The sequence below is a fragment of the Amblyomma mixtum genome, chromosome 4, assembly GCF_055824585.1.
Source record: "Amblyomma mixtum isolate Tamu chromosome 4, ASM5582458v1, whole genome shotgun sequence".
Taxonomy (NCBI): Eukaryota; Metazoa; Arthropoda; class Arachnida; order Ixodida; family Ixodidae; genus Amblyomma; species Amblyomma mixtum.
Genome location: NC_143015.1, coordinates 109,527,999 through 109,546,157, shown reverse-complemented (window position 1 = coordinate 109,546,157; position 18,159 = coordinate 109,527,999). Strand labels below are relative to the sequence as shown.

The 18,159-nt window shown below is 46.6% G+C and overlaps 1 protein-coding gene across 1 annotated transcript; it reads right to left on the bottom strand.

Moving 5' to 3' along the window:
• Positions 1-644: 644 nt before the first annotated feature.
• Positions 645-18,159, bottom strand: LOC149347818 (uncharacterized). Its single transcript, XM_089587486.1, has 5 exons — positions 18,069-18,159; positions 15,076-15,239; positions 12,653-12,722; positions 2,666-2,717; positions 645-2,002 (listed from the first exon to the last, which is right to left on the bottom strand). The coding sequence occupies exons 2-5, from the start codon at positions 15,174-15,176 to the stop codon at positions 1,821-1,823; spliced, it is 405 nt and encodes a 134-aa protein (XP_089443612.1). The 5' UTR covers positions 15,177-15,239; positions 18,069-18,159; the 3' UTR covers positions 645-1,820.

Genomic DNA, 18,159 nt, shown 5'->3' with positions numbered 1-18,159 from the left:
TTGAAAAAAAAATTTGCGAGAGCAATATGCAATTTCCAGCCTGTAGTGGAACACCAAAATACCAAATCTCTTGGAAGAAAAGGAAGCACATTGCAGCGTACGAGCGAACAGAGGGAGGCCCTTCTGAAAGCCGGAACGGATTCCGAGTCTGGCCCCCCCTTGAACGCAAGTGGGCTGAAAATATACCGAAAGCACACAATCCCTCCAAGTTAAAAAGTTTCGGCGCTGCAGATTGGCGTCACTCCACTCGCTCCTTTGGCGCTCGCAATGTCTGCTTTTCCAAACCACTGCACCTCATCATCATCATCAGCCTGACTACGCCAACTGCAGGAGAATATCCTCTCCTATATCTCTCCAATTAACCCTGTCCTTTGCCAGCTGCGGCCGTGCCGTCCCCACAAACTTAATCTCATCCGCTCACCTTAACTTTGAGCCGCCCCCTAGTCAAAACATAAATGAGTTCCCAGTTGGTAGTGAGGAACTGCAATTGACAAGGGAATAAGTCTACTTAGGACAAGTAGTTACCACGGATCCGAATCACAAGGGTGATGGTTTATGGGGTTTAACGTCCCAAAGCGACTCAGCGATGAGAGACACTGTAGTGAAGGTCTCCGGAAATTTAGACCACCTGTGGTTTTTTAACCTGCGCTGACATCGCACAGTACTGGGGCCTAAAGAATTTCACCTTTATCGAAATTCGATCGCCGCGGAATCCCAAGGGTTAAATAACTAGAAAAATAAGAATGAGGTGGAGCGCATTTGGCAGGTTCTCTCAGATCCCGAATGGCAGTTTACCAATATCCACTGCACCTATTGCGCACTCTCCTCGTGAATCACAAATATGGGGATACGTTACCTACTGCGACCAAACTACTGAATGTCAGTGCACCTGGAGCATGAATTCGCAGCCATCCAATTGGAAATATTCGAGCATTGCCACGCGAACCAAGCACTCTAGCCATATGGGCACGATATTTGCCCATAAGGCTACCTCCAACGGTTCAGTCCAGGAAGTTTGGTTTAGTTTATAGAGGTTTAACGTCCCAAAGTGACTCAGGCTATGAAGGACGCCGTAGTGAAGGGTTCCGGAAATTTTGACCACCTGGGGTCCCTTAGCGTGCACTGACATCGCACAGTACACGGGACTGGTCTGAACCTTGGGACAGTGCACTAACTGTAGACCACACGTCACGACGAGCCCAAAAGTGGGAAAAGCCTGGTTAGGGCTCGGGTGCCAACTGGTTTCATTTGGCTTATTGGCCTATTGGGGTTTAAGGCCCCAAATTGACCGAGGCTAGGAGGGACGCCGTAGTGAAGGGCTGCAGAAATTTCTACCACCTGGGGTTCCTTAACGTGCACTGATATCGCACAGTACACGGGCCTCAAGAATTTCGCGAAATTTGGCCGCTGCTGCCGGGATCTCTTTCGGGTCAGCAGCCGAGTGCCATAACCACTCAGCCATCACGACGCTTGGGCACAAGTCACGCCTCTTAAGACGTATCATCATACTGTGCCTTATACCACGTCCTATATATTAAAGCACTTCTTTTTTTAGAGGCTTTTTATGGGTCTTCTTCTCAAGATTGCGGTTATTGGTGGGGGATGTTATCAATGCACCTGTTGCAGTCTATGGAAGAACAGCAGCTGAATGAAGACAAACGCTAGCGCTTCGAAGCGACAACACACGATGTTTGGTTTTGTCATACCAGTAGCGGTAGTTGGGACTTTTCTTTTCGCTAATTCATTCTCAATAACGGTTTCAATAATGGTTGAAACACTACGGTGGCCAAATACGTGTGCCGCCCTCAAGGCAGCCTCCCTCACCCTTGCCAGCTCGACCCCTCTCTCCTTCCCTGTAGCTGGTGTATGGGCTGGTGGATCGGAGGTCCAGGCGTCGGCGCCTTCTTAGACACCCACGGGATGAATGCACTTCGGCGATGGGTGCACTTCGGAGGATCCCTCTCACAGCAGGGCCCTCCTTCCTCTCCATCAGTCTTCGCTCCTTCAGCACAAAGAACACATATTATACCCAACAATTCGGTACAATAGTATTTTCGAATGGGAAAGAGTTTATGAACGCAATTTCATATACTGTAAGAATTGACTACAGAAATCAATATACCGGCAGATCTCTCTTCACCAGTCTTGCGTTTTTTCCTATTAGACACATTTAGAATACCGTGTACGTGTTACCGTTACCGGAACCGGAGAACAGGGAGGCTGTGCGCAGTCAGTGCGCACGCGCAAATAGCCTCTATGGTGTCAGATGGCGCCAGGTACCGGAGAGCGGCGCGCGCACCTGCAGCATCCGGATCAATCAGCGCGTGCTCACCGGTGGTCGGCGGGCTCCCGGTACTCCGGTAACAGTAACCCTGTATGCTAAAGTGTTTATTAACGTTTTCGGTTTCGTAAATTGCGTTCCCCGTTGGTTTTCTACGCACACTGAAATGCTAAGTTCGAGTGATGGAAAAGAAAATTTAAAAGAGACACTTTGCTACACACGGGAAGAATTAACCAAGATCTTCAATGTTTCCATAACACCGCCTTACAATTTTCCAATAATCAAAATCTTTGTCCAAGAGTGCTGGATATTCGTCCTGAATGACATGCCAGAAAATGATGCACTGGAGGCGAGGAGTTTTGAGTGCTCTGTTTATTCACCTACCTCCGTAGGGCGTGGGTTGCTTGATGAGCCTGATGGAAGACAGGGCTGTTGCCTGCATTCAGACGTACCAGATGGCGGTTATTTCCTGACACATGTTGTGGCGGTTATTTCCTGACACATGTTGTGGCGGTTATTTCCTGACAATTGACTAGGCTATGTTGCTAGCAGCTGCATCTGCCATCGAAACCTGAAGCACTTGAGTGGAGCCTAGTGGAAATAAAATAACAGGCAGAAGGGAAAGAAAGAGAGGAGGCATAGAAGAAAGCATAAGGGTAGGCTGGCAATATACATTATGTACAAATACAGGATGAAAGTCAGTACTTCCGTTCTCGTGGTAAAGGGAAATTAATATGTTCGCGTTTTTTTTCGCCACACAACTGTAGAAGACTGACAACTGACTTTTGGTGAGAGGAGCGGGAAAAACGCTGTGTGTGATGCAGATTGACTGCCACCCCTACCTACACTCCCTACAGATGGCAATGGTAACACGAAGAACAACTCGATAAAAAAGTAAAAAATAAAAAAGCAAGAGCCGCTCGACAACAAAGTACAAAAGCTAAATTAAAGACCAGGATGAAAGAACACAAAGGAAGACCTGGAAAACCAAAGAAAACACAAAGGAAAGGAAGGAGGTAGGTTGCACAGTTAACTAAGCGTATTAACTAAGTTTACATTTTGCAAATATTAGCTCTTACCGAGTGTGTATTCTTTTTATTTTCAACAGTAGCGTTGATGAATATTATAGGGTATATTTGGATACGGATATTATAGCGTAACGATCGCAGCGCTAGGACTCTCGAGCTGTGAATCTTTGAAATGAAGCATAGTGGCTGAGTGGCGCGGTATCAAAAAGATTCTCTTTAGAAACTAAGAAACTCGCGCAGAGGGTGGTGCCAGCTTTTGCTCTAGGCAATACTGAGAAACAATTCAAAACATTCATCCTCCTGGAACAGACACATGGAAAAAGTTAGGCAGCAGTTCAACTTTACCGAACCGACCTTCCAAGTAGTATACCGAACTGATGGTATATAACCCTTTCGCTGCCAGGTTTTTTTCTCACATCTGCACACACCCTGCCGGTTTTGTTTTTTGCATTTTAGTTACCTGGAAATTTTTTGCTAGTAACGCACTAAAATGCTCTGCAGGACATGTAGACATGTTTATTCAGGATAATCGTATAGATATTAGTTGTAATGAATGAAATCTTCCAGCACCAATCTGGCAAATGAATGAAATCTTCCAGCACCAATCTGGCCTGTCGGATTTCCTCTTCTTACGCGGATTTTCCGGTGGCAGGGGGACTTCATCGCTGTCATCACTCGACAAGGCACTTAGGCGGGCTCCTTCCTCGTTTTCATTATCATTGGACTCCGAATTCACCAGCACTTTTGAATTTCTTCGTGCGTCAAAGCGCGGACGAGTGTGGCACATAGCCTCATGGCTGAGGTGCGCAGTCCAGAACGAAGTGTCTCGGATGTGGAAACATGAGCGCCATCTGATGTTTAAAATTTATCCTACAAGATCTATGAATTTACGGAGTCTCTCCATAGATGGCCCTACATGTTTGCATACTTTTTTTTACACGAGTATTATCGGGAGCGGCAGGGGGTGAGTTAGAAAGCCAAAACGAGTTAACTCGGGAGAGGCAGGGGGTGTGCATATGTGGTGGCCCGAGTTATCTCGGGAGTGGCAGATTAAGGAATAAGGACAAAATCAACGTTTCGAAAGCAGTGATTAGAGTTATAAAAGCTCAAAAAAAGACGATCTGCTATGTGTTGGATGTTGTGGTACATACGAAGCTAAGGTGTCGTTTAACAGCTGCCAGTTAAGTGAGTTTCTGTCTCGCATGCCTGATATTGGTTTGGTTTATGGGAGTTCCCAAAGCGATTATTCAGGTTAGGAAGGACGCCGTAATGAACGGCTCCGGAAATTTCGACTCCTGGGGTTGTTTAACAGGCACTGACATCACAGAACACAGGGGCCTCTAGCATTTCGCCTCCATCGAAATGCTAGAGGCCCGTGCCCTTGCCTGCTATTGATTATAGTTATTGCCAAAAGGCTACTGCGAACCCAGTCATCAAGTACGACGAAAACCTCCCCCTTTGCTAGCGTTTTTGCATATCGCCTCCTAAGAAGCCCAGCTGCCTATGAAAGGGTCAAACGCAGAACCATCTGCTTAGCATCTGGACTCCGCAGCAGTTGCTTTTTCGATCTAGAACGAAAGCTGCTTGGACATGCCACGCAGGTATTGCAGACGACAAGTTGGCATTGGCAACGAGAACATAAATATGAGCCTCCACACTGACATTGTCAGAAATCTAGCCTTTGAAGAGGCAGTAGATGTGCTCTATACACGAAGTTATCAATGTTACTATGGAGAAAGGGTTCGCAAAATTTTGGTTGCTCTTCAGCGCACGGAGCATCGCTCATGCCTGTATAATTGATGTCCAAAGTAACTTTCGCCCAACATGAAAAATATACCAAGACGCAATAGGTGGAAGCAGCATATTGATCAAGTTACATTGCAACCTGTGATGTTTAATGTCAGAAAGGGACGCATGCGCTTCCCTGAGGGACGCCATGCCGGAGGCCTCAGGATTTAGACCCCCCCAGGGCATGGACTAACCTGCGCTCACATCGTACATGACAAGCACGTTTTTTGCGTTTCCTATCGAAAAACGGCCGTGGTTGGGACTGAACCTGGTTAATGCTTATCGTTTATGAGGGTTTGATATCCCAACGTGACTCAGGCTATGGGAGACGCCGTAGGGAAGGCGTCCAGAAATTTCGACTACCTTAGGCTCTTTGTACTCCGGTTTAACATCTAATTTTATTTCTTGTGTCCTTATTTCAAATGATGTGTTAGGGCTTAGAATACATGAATATTAATGTGGTTTTTGCCTACACCACTAAATAATTTAAAATTCAATTTGTTCTCTCTCATGCTGCATTGGTTTTATCAATCAAAGAATGTTGTGATGTGTAGTTGACCTTTAGACCACGTGAAGGATAGAAAAGCTGCAATATAAACGCTGATAAGTAGTTCAACTCACTACAGTACTTAACCCAGCCTGCTTCGAGAGCTAAAATTACAACAAACGACATATCATGAGTTATACTGGAGTTTTTTCGTGCCTAACATGACAACATGCACAGCTCAATCATAGTTATGTGGATGAAACAGAAAAAAAAGAGTGAATAACAAATTCAATTATAAATACAATAGCGGTCGCAGGTGAACACCACGGGGTGCTCCATGTATGCTATTGTCTAAAGCATCATTTTAAAGAAAAAAACACGCAAGCAAAAATGTGATAGTAAAGCCCCTCGATAATTTGAAAGTAGCGACACTCTCCTCCACTCCGGCGTTTTCCTCCTCGAATATCCTCGCCCGCCGGCTGCGCGCGCTGCACACGGCACGCTTTTTTGGCCATCGCTCGCTCGCCGTGCGGGCAGTTGGCTGACACATGCGCGCGCTCTTAAGTTCGCGATTTTTCCACGCTCAGTTATCGAATAAAAACACGAGAGAGACATGCGACACGCGTGACTACCATGAGCCACATAAATTAGCGTCTCGTACGCGTAATGGAAGTGCCAATTACGAGCGCTTGCGGCACGATCAAAACCACTTGCTGCATACATCTCACCTTCTTTTTTACTTTTCAATACCGTCTGTCTCAACACGGCATAGTATATGAAGCATAATATTTACAATATATTTGAACATTCCTGAATATTTTCAGCATACCAATGTTTAGTTAAATGTAGATTCACTTCGAACTAATTATCGCGGAAGTACAGTTTATGAAGTTGTTCACGAGTGGAGTTTCAGAAGGGGGGTGGCTGCTGGGAACAAGCTGGGGCATTTGCTTCGATGGCCGTCCTAAAATTTTTCATTAAGGTTCAGTCTGGGTTTGGCACCACGCAGTGCGCATGCAACGGCTCAATCGTTTTAGTAGTTGAGAATTTTCGCGGCGGCTTGAAAACGAATATGAACTTTTTTCTATTAAGCATGAAACGACTTCAACTCCCGCTGTCGGCGACCTTGAGGTGATGTCAAGCCGAAGCCGAGAGCCAAAGATCCGCGCACCGATTTTCCGTCATCCAAGGAAAGTGTCCGCACCCCAAAGTTTGGCCCTCTCACATCCGAATTTTGACCTTGTCCGAATTTCATCAAAATTGGTGTCAAGCCTAATTTTAATATGACCAATGGTGAGCTCCAAAATTAGGTGCGCTATCCCCAAAATTTGTCTCTCTGGAACCCATAAATTTGACGTCGTCCACATTTGGTTGGTTGGTTTCTGGGGTTTAACGTCCCAAAGCGACTAAGGCTATAAGAGACGCCGTAGTGGAGGGCTCCGGAAATTTCGACCACCTGGGGTTCTTTAACGTGCACTGACATCGCACAGTACACGGGCCTCGAATTTCTCCTCCAAAGAAATTCAGCCGCCGCGGCCGGGATCGAACCCGCGTCTTTCGGGCCAGCAGCCGAGCACCATAACCACTGAGCCACCGCGGCGGCCTCATCCACACTTGACCAACATTGGGGTCCAACCTAATTTGACTATGGGAAACTCAGTGTTGGCTTCCAAATTTGGGTATACCACCCCCAAAGTTTGGCACACTTGGGCATTTTCCGCCCACATTCCATTCCTCTTTAAATCCGCTTAAAGAGATGTTACGTTAGGAAAGAAAAGAACTGATAGCAACGACCGTGACAAAACCCAAGAGAAAGTTATAGGGTCTTAGCAATTTGGTCAGCAACAGTCAAGGCTATCCTAAAGCAAGTGCCTAACTAATATAAGTCTGGAGTATAAATACAGTCACAATATGACACACAGTTTTTCAGATGCAATGTTTATTACCGATGAGTCGTGTAGTATTATGCCAAAAATATACATAAAAACAACGAATAAGCCAGCTGTGGACATCTGTCACCCGTTGGGTGCAGTCCTCAAAACAAAACACAGAAAACAAAAACATACTTAGGGAAATGAAACAGCTCAGATGTAGGCCTATAGTTTTTGAGCGGATGATTTATTGAACAAAAGGCTACGCGACCATGCTCAACTAAAGCAAATGATCACAAACTGTAGCAACAAATATACAAAAATGGCGTGCATTGGATATTTACAATACTCGAGTACATTCAGGCAACAATGGAAAGCACTGAAGGGATTAAAAAAATGAATTATTTATGTGAATGCAATATGAGGTCTTTTCCGAGAATGTAGCATTGATAATCTCACCTGGTAGAAGCGTAACGGTTCAGCAAAACAACAAATAAGCGTCGATCGTTAGACAAGTTGCATTCATAAAAAAAATTCTAGGTTAAATCTCGCTCGGGACATGCGCCGCATTAGTGCGATGTGCACCATTACCAGAGGTTCGAAAAATTTACCGCATCGCGGATACCGCTGCACGCATACCAACACTTTTGCTTCCACATTTGCTAACACATGCACACACATTGTATGCACCAGCCGCCGCTATTATAAGCACGTTGAGCGGAACCATGAAGTGACAACAATAACACGCATAACGACGCAAAATGATCAGTGAATTAAGTGAGGTTGCTGGCTTTGTGATGCGCATGCATGCAGTTTAAGTATACACAGTCGCTTGGAAGAAATGCACAGTTGCTCGCAGAGGTGGGCAGACTTCGTCGGGGTAAAGTTCTTGCGGCCGATGTTGTGCAGCCGCTTTTTTCTTCTAATGCTGTCTTTCTTGCCGCTCGGAATCGCGAAAAGAACAAAGGCTTTTTCACGCCGGCTTGTGCACTGAAATGCCCAGCAACTCGGCATAGTGCTGCACTAAAAGAGCGCGAATAACGCGAAGTGCAAGCACGCAATGCCAGCGGCGGCTGGCCAAAAAATGGCGCCGACGAAAAAATGAAAACACAAAAAGAGCGAACTTTCCGCGCGCTTTTCCCGGAGACTGTCCGCGGAGCCAATCACCGTTGAGAAAAGCGCCGATGGGAGAGGTGAGAGAGGAGGATCGGCGAGGGCGCGCGGCGCGGCGGCACAGTTCACAGAAAGACGCTACTTTCACATTATCGAGGGGCTTTATGTGATAGTAAAGCCCCTCGATAATTTGAAAGTAGCGTCTTTCTGTGAACTATGCCGCCGCGCCGCGCACCCTCGCCGATCATCCTCTCTCACCTCTCCCATCGGCGCTTTTCTCAACGGTGATTGGCTCCGAGCGCGGTCTCCGGGAAAAGCGCGCGGAAAGTTCGCTCTTTTTGTGTTTTCATTTTTCGTCGGCGCCATTTTTTGGCCAGCCGCCGCTGCTACGACCGAGCTCCTTGGCTTTGCGCGCTTGCACTTCCCGTTATTCGCGCTCTTTTAGAGCAGCGCTACGCCGAGTTGCTGCGCATTTCAGTGCACAAGCCGGCGTGAAAAAGCCTTCGTTCTTTTCGCGATTCCAAGCGGCAAGAAAGACAGCATTAGAAGAGAAAAGCGGCTGCACAACATCGGCCGCAAGGACTTTACCCCGACGAAGACTGCCCACCTCTGCGAGCAACTATGCATTTCTTCCAAGCGACTGTGTATACTGAAACTGCATGCATGCGCATCACAAAGCAAAACAACCTCACTTAATTCACTGATCATTTTGCGTCGTTATGCGTGTTATTGTTGTCACTTCATGGTTCCGCTCAACGTGATATAACATAATATATGTTAACAAGGGTGGAAGCAAAAGTGTTGGTATGCGTGCAGCGGTATCCGCGGTGCTGTTAATTTTTCGAACCTCTGGTAATGGTGCACATCGCAGTAATGCGGCGCATGTCCCGAGCGAGATTTAACCTAGATTTTTTTTATGAATGCAACTTGTCTAACAATCTATGCTTATTTGTTGTTTTGCTGAGCCGTTACGCTTCTACCAGGTGAGATTATCAATGCCACATTCTCGGAAAGACCTCATATTGAATTCTTGTAAATAATTCATTTTTTAATAACTTCATCATCATCATCATCAGCCTGACTACACCCACTGCAGGGCAAAGGCCTCTCCCATGTCTCTCCAATTAACCCTGTCCTTTGTCAGTTGCCGCCACCGTATCCCCGCAAACTTCTTAATCTCATCCACCCACCTAACTTTCTGCCGTCCCCTGCTACGTTTGCTTTCTCTTGGAATCCACTCCGTTACCCTTAAGGACCAGCGGTTATCTTGCCTTCGCATTACATGCCGTGCCCAAGCCCATTTCTTCCTCTTGATTTCAACTAAGATGTCATTAACCCGCGTTTGTTCCCTCACCCACTCCTCCCGCTTTCGATCTCTTAACGTTACACCTATCATTTTCCATTCCATAGCTCGCTGCGTTGTTCTTAACTTAAGCTGAACCCTCTTTGTTAGCCTCCACGTTTCTGCCCCATAGGTGAGTACCGGTAGAATACAGCTGTTGTATACTTTTCTCTTCAGGGATATTGGTAAGCTACCATTCATGATCTGAGAGAACCTTCCATATGCGCTCCAGCCCATTCTTATTCTTCTAGTTATTTCCCTCTCATGATCCGGATCTGCGGTCACTACCTGCCCTAAGTAGACATATTCTCTTACTACTTCCAGCACCTCGCTACCAATGGTGAACTGCTGTTCCCTTGCTAGGCTGTTGAACATTAGTTTGGTTTTCTGCATGTTAATTCTTAGCCCCACCGTTCTGCTAGCTCTGCCTGTCTAACTGATTGAACATGCTTTGCAGTTTTTGTCCTGAGTGGCTTAGCAAGGCAATATCATCAGCGAATCGCAAATTACTCAGGTATTCTCCATTCACTCTTATCCCCAACTGTTCCCATTCCAGTCCCCGGAATACCTCCTGTAAGCAGGCAGTCAAGAGCATTGGCGAGATCGATCGTGTCTCCCTGCCTGACACCTTTCCGTTTTGGAATTTTATTGCTGACTTTATGGAGAACTTCAGTACTTTCCATTGTTGCCTGAATGTACTCAAGTATTGTAAATATCCATTGCATGCCATTTTTGTATATTCATTGCTACAGTTTGTGATTATTTGCTTTAGTTGAGCATGGTCGCGTAGGCTTTTGTTGAATACATCATCCGCTCAAAAACTATAGGCCTACCTCTGAGCTGTTTCATTTCCCTAAGTATGTTTTTTTGTGTGTTTTGTTTTGAGGACTGCACCCAACGGGTGACAGATGTCCACAGCTGGCTGTTTCGTGGTTTTTATGTATATTTTCGGCGTAAAACTACACGACTCATCTGTAATAAACATTGCATCTGAAAAACTGTGTCATATAGTGACTGTATTTAGACTTATATTACTCGGGCACTTGCTTTAGGATCGCCTTGACTGTGGCTGACCAAATTGCTAAGACCCTATAACTTCCTCTTGGGTTTTGTCATGGTCGTTGCTATCAGTTTTTTTCTTTCCTAACGTAACATCTCTTTAGCGGATTTAAAAAGGAATAGAATGTCGGGGAAAAATGCCCAAGTGTGCCAAACTTTGGGGGTGGTCTACCTAAATTTGGAAGCCAGCACTGAGTTTCCCATAGTCAAATTATGTTGGACCCCAAGGTTGGTCAAATATGGAGACATCAAATTTATGGTTTCCAGAGAGACAAATTTTGGGGATAGCCCACCTAATTTTGAAGCTCACCATTGAATCGGTCATTTTAAATTTAAGCTTGACACCAATTTTGACGAAATTCGGACAAGGTCAAATTTCGGTGGTTGAGAGGGCCAAATTTTGGGGTGCGGACATGTTCCTTGGATGACGGAAAATTGGTGCGCGTATCTTTGGCTCTCGGCTTCGGCTCGACATCACCTCAAGGTCGACAACAGCGGGAGCTGAAGTCGTTTCATGCTTATATCAAAAGTTCATATTCGTTTTTAAGCCACCGCGAAAATTCTCAACTACAAAAACGATTAAGCCGTTGCATGTGCACTGCGCGGTGCCAAGCTCAGACTGAACCCTAATGAAAAATTTTAGGACAGCCGTCGAAGCAAATGCCCCAGCTTGTTCCCAGCAACCATCCCACTTCTGAAACTCCACTCGTGAACTTCACAAACTGTACTTCCGCGATAATTAGTTCGAAGTGAATCTACATTTAACTAAACATTGGTATGCTGAAAATATTCAGGAATGTTCAAATATATTGTAAATATTATGCTTCATATACTACGCCGTGTTGAGACAGACGGCATTGAAAAGTCATAAAGAATGTGAGATGTATGCAGCAAGTGGTTTTGTTCGTGCCGCAAGCGCTCGTAATTAGCACTTTCCTTGCGCGTACGAGACGCTAATTTATGTGGCTCGTGGTAGTCACGCGTGTCGCATGCCTTTCTCGTGTTTTTATTCAATAACAGAGCGTGGAAAAAGCGCGAACTTAAGAGCGCGCGCATGTGACAGCCAACTGCCCGGACGGCGAGTGAGCGATGCCCAAAAAAGCGTGCCGTGTGCAGCGCGCGCAGCCGGCGGGCGAGGATATTCGAGGAGGAAAGTGCCGGAGTGGAGGAGAGTGTCGCTACTTTAAAATTATCGAGGGGCTTTATGTGATAGCTATGCGCAGCGCCATCTCTCGGCACTCCCAGAACTAGACCTGCCGTGTTGGGTCGGTAGAGAAAAAAAACCGCTGCCTAGTGTTGGGTAAAGACGGCTGTGCTTCGTTCGAAACGTGGAATGCAGCTGCACTGTTGCGTAAGTTGTAAACTCGGTGAGGACACTACGATGCGTGCGGGAACCACGAACAGCCTTTGTCAAAAGTTTGAAGCCCAGGGGGTTTGCTTCTGAGCCACACTGCGTGGTTCGTAATGCATCTCCAGCGCTCCAAAGTTCCTGAAGGTAAGATGATTGCTGGTCCTGCCTCGTCCAATGGGTAGGGCTGCCACGAATGCTTCAGGACCCCACTACAAGGCTTAGAAGCAGATCCCCTGGGCTCTAAACTTTTGACAAAGACTGTACGTTGCAGCACCTAATTTTTTTAATCAATGCTACTGTTGAGAGTTTGTAAGGTGGTAAGGAGAACTTACCCTGAGCAAGGCCCAGCTTTTATGATTCTTCGTGGTGTCCACTGGATTGTCTGCGCTGCATTCTTCCCACCTAGAATATAAAGATGGAATTACTGAAAATAAAACTACGAAATTCAGAAACAGCACAAAGGTGCCCGATAGTGTAGTTTAAACATAATACCTTAAAATTCAGTACTGTGCAATGCTAGCGGGACCCTTAATTAAAAAAAATGGCTCAGGTTCATTCAAGCCGGCTGAGCGTAGTAAATGAGCGAAAGCAAAGCCGGCAGTATTTATAGCGAACAATGGTGCGACGGAATTGCTACGTCCTCGCATGACATCGCATCAGGCAATACAAATCTCAGCTATAAATGTCAAGGTCGACGGTCTAATAAGGTTAAGGACAAAGTCCAAGTGACTACTTTTCATTGGTCACATGGTTGCTGGTCATTAGCTAGGACCATAACATACAGAAATATCATGGCCATGGGCAGCAGGATACCGTTATATATTGTTAGCCTTTAGCATTTGTGCTTGCTTTGACGTTGTTTGGGCTTCAAGGTCAAACGCGCAAAGCCAGGCGAAACTCTTTGTACCTCGAGTAGTGGTGCTTTCGCTGTAGAAGAAAACCACAAGGCGGTTACAAGCGCGAGAACGTTTGCTGCCACACCACACATAATGCTTAAACACAGAAGCTGGGCACCGGTCCAGGGGCACTTCTACCCATCCTTGTACGAAAGTGGGGTTCGAACAAAACACCTTCCGCAGCCAAGGCAGACAACCTTTTTGAAGCGAAAGCTTCACTACGGGTCCTTCTGCTTTGATCGCCGTGTGCCCAGCTTTGACCTTCAAATGACCTTTAGCTTAAAAAGGAAGGAAAGGCGCATAACTGGAGCCCTGAGACAGTGGACACCTTAGCCGCGCTTTAAGCTACGAAATCCATTGGAAACCCAATGGAACGGGAGCTGTAAAACGGAGGAAAGGCACATAACTGCCCTCTCGTAACAGTGCTCCCCAGTCATGCTTTAAGCTATGTGGCGGAAGTGACTGTTTTGGGTTGCAAGCGTTAGCGCTGACAACTTTGGGGCAGACACGCAGCAGTTGCCCCAGCATTCATGGGGTGAGCAAACCCTCGCGATCAGTCATTAAATGCCACAGCCTATGCAGTGACCGGAACGCACTCAACGTAACAAACACCAAGCCACTTGTAGTTGTCGGATACGGCACAGCTTTCGCTCTCTAACCAGGTTGAGCAGTAGTTGAACCACAGCTATTTTTTTACTCTATGCAAAGTTTTAATAAGAATAAATGCCACCCGAGTTACATGTCATGACGTGGACTTGTGCACAGCTTTCGCTTTCTGCACTGATTTTTCACGACGCTTTATGGGTGATTTGCTTTGAAATTAAAATAGATGAAAATGTTTTTCTGTGTGTTTACAGTTCAGTGCATATGCTAGCTCTCCGATAGCGGATAGACGGCGGGATTTGAACATATCGACGAGTGCTAGAACAACATAACAGAGCATTCGACCTCGACGCACAACGACGCAGGTTTTGCACCGAAAATGAAACGAACACGCCCTTCCGAACGCCATTCCACAAAAGCTGAATCCACAAACGTCCAAGTGAAACACATGGACACACTGTTCGTGTAGCTGTCGCGAGCTGGCCTTCAAACTGACTAAAAAACGGACGCTATATAGAAAAGGGAAACCCTATGACATCAACGGTGTGCGTTTAATGGTTGCGTCACTATTTCATTACGAAAATTGCTTTTCGAGGAACGCAATTTGCGCAATTCGACACGCAGGTGAATACCTGAACCGCGCATTAAGGGAAGAGGTAGTCTGGGAAGGCTTACTCATCAGTTTGAAGCACTGTCGCAAGCCAGCCTCCAACTTAACTAAAACATGTGGGCTATGTGCAAAGTAAAATTGTATTACACCACCTGGAACGCTGTACAAAGAACAGTTGCTCATAATTTTTGTGCAAATGTTGACGGGATTACTGCCGCCACATTGAGGTCAGCTATTTTATGGTTTATGGGCTTCAACGTCCGAAAGCGACTCAGGCTATGAGGGACACCGCAGTGGACATCGGTACGGCGTCCCTCATAGCACAGTGGAGGACTCCGGAAAGGCATCCCTCATAGCCTGAATCGCTTTGGGAGGTTATACCACATAAACAATAAACTAGCTAACCGCAATGCGGCGGCAGTGTTCTCGGCAACATTCGCACCAAAACTCTGAGGAACCGTTCGTCTTACAGTGTTTCGGGTGGTATCGAGCGACATATCTGTAATGCTGTCACATTATATTTTATAGCTAGGTTAACTGCTCTGTGACGGCTAAAAGAGAAGAGCGTCCGTGTCTGCTAAGTGATAAGTCCTTATCATACCCTTAAGGAGGAACTAAAGTGTCCCCTAAAGGTTCTTCATCTCACCGTGATCTGCTTCCTGCCCTTGCCCCCATCCCCTCTATGGGGACTAGGCGGGTGAGGGCGCTTGCGTCGTGGTTCACATCCACGTGACGAACGCATTTCATAGGATGTGCCCTCTGTGGGTGCCCTCCTAGCTCCGGAGGCGTCCTCGCTTCCTTTTCTTGCTGCTTCAAGAGAAAAAGGACGCGAACAGAGTGCTTAACATCCTGCTAGCAACTGCGATTACAAAGTAGGATGGAACTTAAAAGAAACAGCAGTTGGCAACAGAACACTACAGCCAAAAGGGTGGTGCATTGCACCGCAAAAAAATCGTAGCAGAAAATGATGTTTGTAATAAGGGACTAATTACTCATTGACATCCACCCAAGCGCAGCCATACGCCTACAAAGGAAAGCTATACAGCTTTCTCAGAAACTTTTTGCAGTTAATGAAAAATTCGTCCTGGTCCGGGGTTTGAACCCGGGACCACCGCTTCACCGGAGTAGTTGCTCGACCAACTGAGCTAACCGGGACGGCAAGCTTATGGTAGCGCTCATGTGATGAATAATTTGAAGTGGGAACAATGTTGGTCAAATGTTTAGGGGAATCCCTTAAGGCGGAGCAGATTTCTAATAAGGGTGTAATTACTCGTGTACATCCACCAAAGCGCAGCTATGTGGCTACAAAGGAAAGCTATGAGTTATTATTCCCTTATTACAAATCTACTCTACATTAGGGGATTACCCGAAACATTTCACCAACACTGTTCCCACTTGAAGTTAATGATCAATTCGCTCTCGCCCTACCATGAGCTTGCCGTCCTGGTTAGCTCAGCTGGTAGAGCGACTGCTCCTGTGAAGCAGTGGTCCCGGGTTCGAACCCCAGACCAGGACGAATTTTTATTCTGAGAAGTTTCTGAGAAAGCTGTACACCTTTCCTTTGTAGCTGTATGACTGCGCTTGGGTGGATGTCAATAAGCAATTACTCCCTTATTACAAATCTACTCCACCTTGGGGGATTTCCCTAAACATTTGACCAGAAAATGAAAACGTTTTAATGTATCTATCTAGCTTGAACAAGCTCGAAGAAAAAACAAGTACAAAGGGCTTAGCAGCGCACTGTTTCTTCGTTAGTGACTGCGACATTGCAACTAGCGTGGAAAGCACAAGGACAGCGACAAAAGGCACCGACGGGACAGCGCGTTTTTTTCTTTGTAGCACGCTTTTTTCTTCGTTTCTTCGTCGCAGAGCAGCAGTGTGTGGCGGTCAAGAAAGTAAGTTGGATCCGACTGCAGAAGAAAAATTCACAAGATCATGCGTGCAGACACCAGCTTGGGCGAGGATGCATCCCCACACCTTCTTTGGCGAGGAATAAATGGATGAGCCCTGAGTGAACAAGGGGCAGCTCACTGCAGGCTGTAGTGGGATGCTGGTAAGTGACGACAGTGAAGTCCAATGCACGCGTGTGTTTTTGCTGTCAGGATTAAAGGAGTTCATTTTCACAGCAGCGTTTTGGAGCTAAAACAGAGAATATGTGTTTGGGTGTCGCAGCTGAAAGTAACCTAGGTATAAAAGAAAGCATCCTAGGAGAGCATAACCAAATGAGTGCTGGATTTGAGTTGTATTGACCAGAAAGTAGTATTTTTCGTTCCGGAAATTTAATTAGTGCAAAAAATTAGTACCGACTAAGTCGCGAAATATTTAAATATTGATGTCACGAGTAAAGTGGACATCGGGAAGGGACATGTGGAAATGTCATATTTGCGCACCTCTGCGTAGCTGCTATGTCTCAGCAGGGCTCCTTCACCGTCTCAAGACATTTAAATCAAAACTAAGTGGGCTCCTTTCCCGAGCGCTGTTCCCGACGGGGCTTTTCTCGTGTGCGCACGATATACGTCAGCAGGTGTCGCGTGGGAACTTTATTTCGCGGTCTTTCTCACAAGGGCAGTGAATAAAGATGTGTGAATGGTTGCTAGGTGCAAGCATTTAAGCAAGCTGTTTTTGAAATTGATCATCATCATCCGAATTAAACTTTGTTCCCCACTATTCTATGCCTAAAAGGCTACTGAGCTGCAGATCTCACTGCAGACTCGCGCGCAGAGATCTTCATCTACCCGCCACCCCACCCATCTCCCACTACCAGAGAACAGTGACTCTGGAGTCGCCCGCAGACACGAATGAAAAGACTAGGCTACGCATCTCAATACGACACGCATGGTTTTCATGATCCAAGACATTTACGCCTTGTTTAAAACATTCGTTACTTAGCTGGGACACCCTGTATACCACAGTTCGCAGACCTTGTATGAAGGCAAATAAGACTGCGTCAGCTAACTTACTGGCTGTATGTGGTTAAACCAAAGTTGCTGACTAGAGAGGTCTTGCGACAAAAACAATAGACACCTTTAGCATACCGCGTACCGTGTTACCGCTACCGGAGTACTGGGAGCCCTCCCACCGGCGGTGAACACGCGCAGATTGGTCGTGATGCTGCAGGTGCGCGTGCAGCTGACGGGTACTTGGCGACATCTGGCGCCGTCAAAGCGATTTCCGCATGCGCATTGACTGGCCGCGGGCTCCTGCTACTGGTTGGTTTATGGTTTATGGGGTTTAACGTCCCAAAGCAACTAAGGCTATGAGAGACGCCGTAGTGGAGGGCTCCGGAAATTTCGACCACCTGGGGTTCTTTAACGTGCACTGACACCGCACAGAACACGGGCCTCTAGAATTTCTCCTCCAAAGAAATTCCAGCCGCCACGGCCGGGATCAAACCCGCGTCTTTCGGGTCAGCAGCCGAGGGCTCCTGGCACTGATGTACTGATGTAACGGTGCCGCTGACACGGTATACTGACACGGTATAAGGTGTACGCTAAAGGTGTCCAATGCATTATCTCCTGTGCATTTTGTAGATCGCTGCCTCGTGGCTCAGCGTTGCTTTTACTGCTTTTCTTACCTCCTTCATGCACGCATGAATGAGTCCAGCAACCCGCAACTTCGCTCACACTAACTTTCGCTTACCTGAGGAGCAGGAGTCGCTGATGCATCGAGACGGTGAGGAAGGCGCCCGTGCACGCGACGAAGGGGTTGTACACGACCGGCTTCAGGGCCA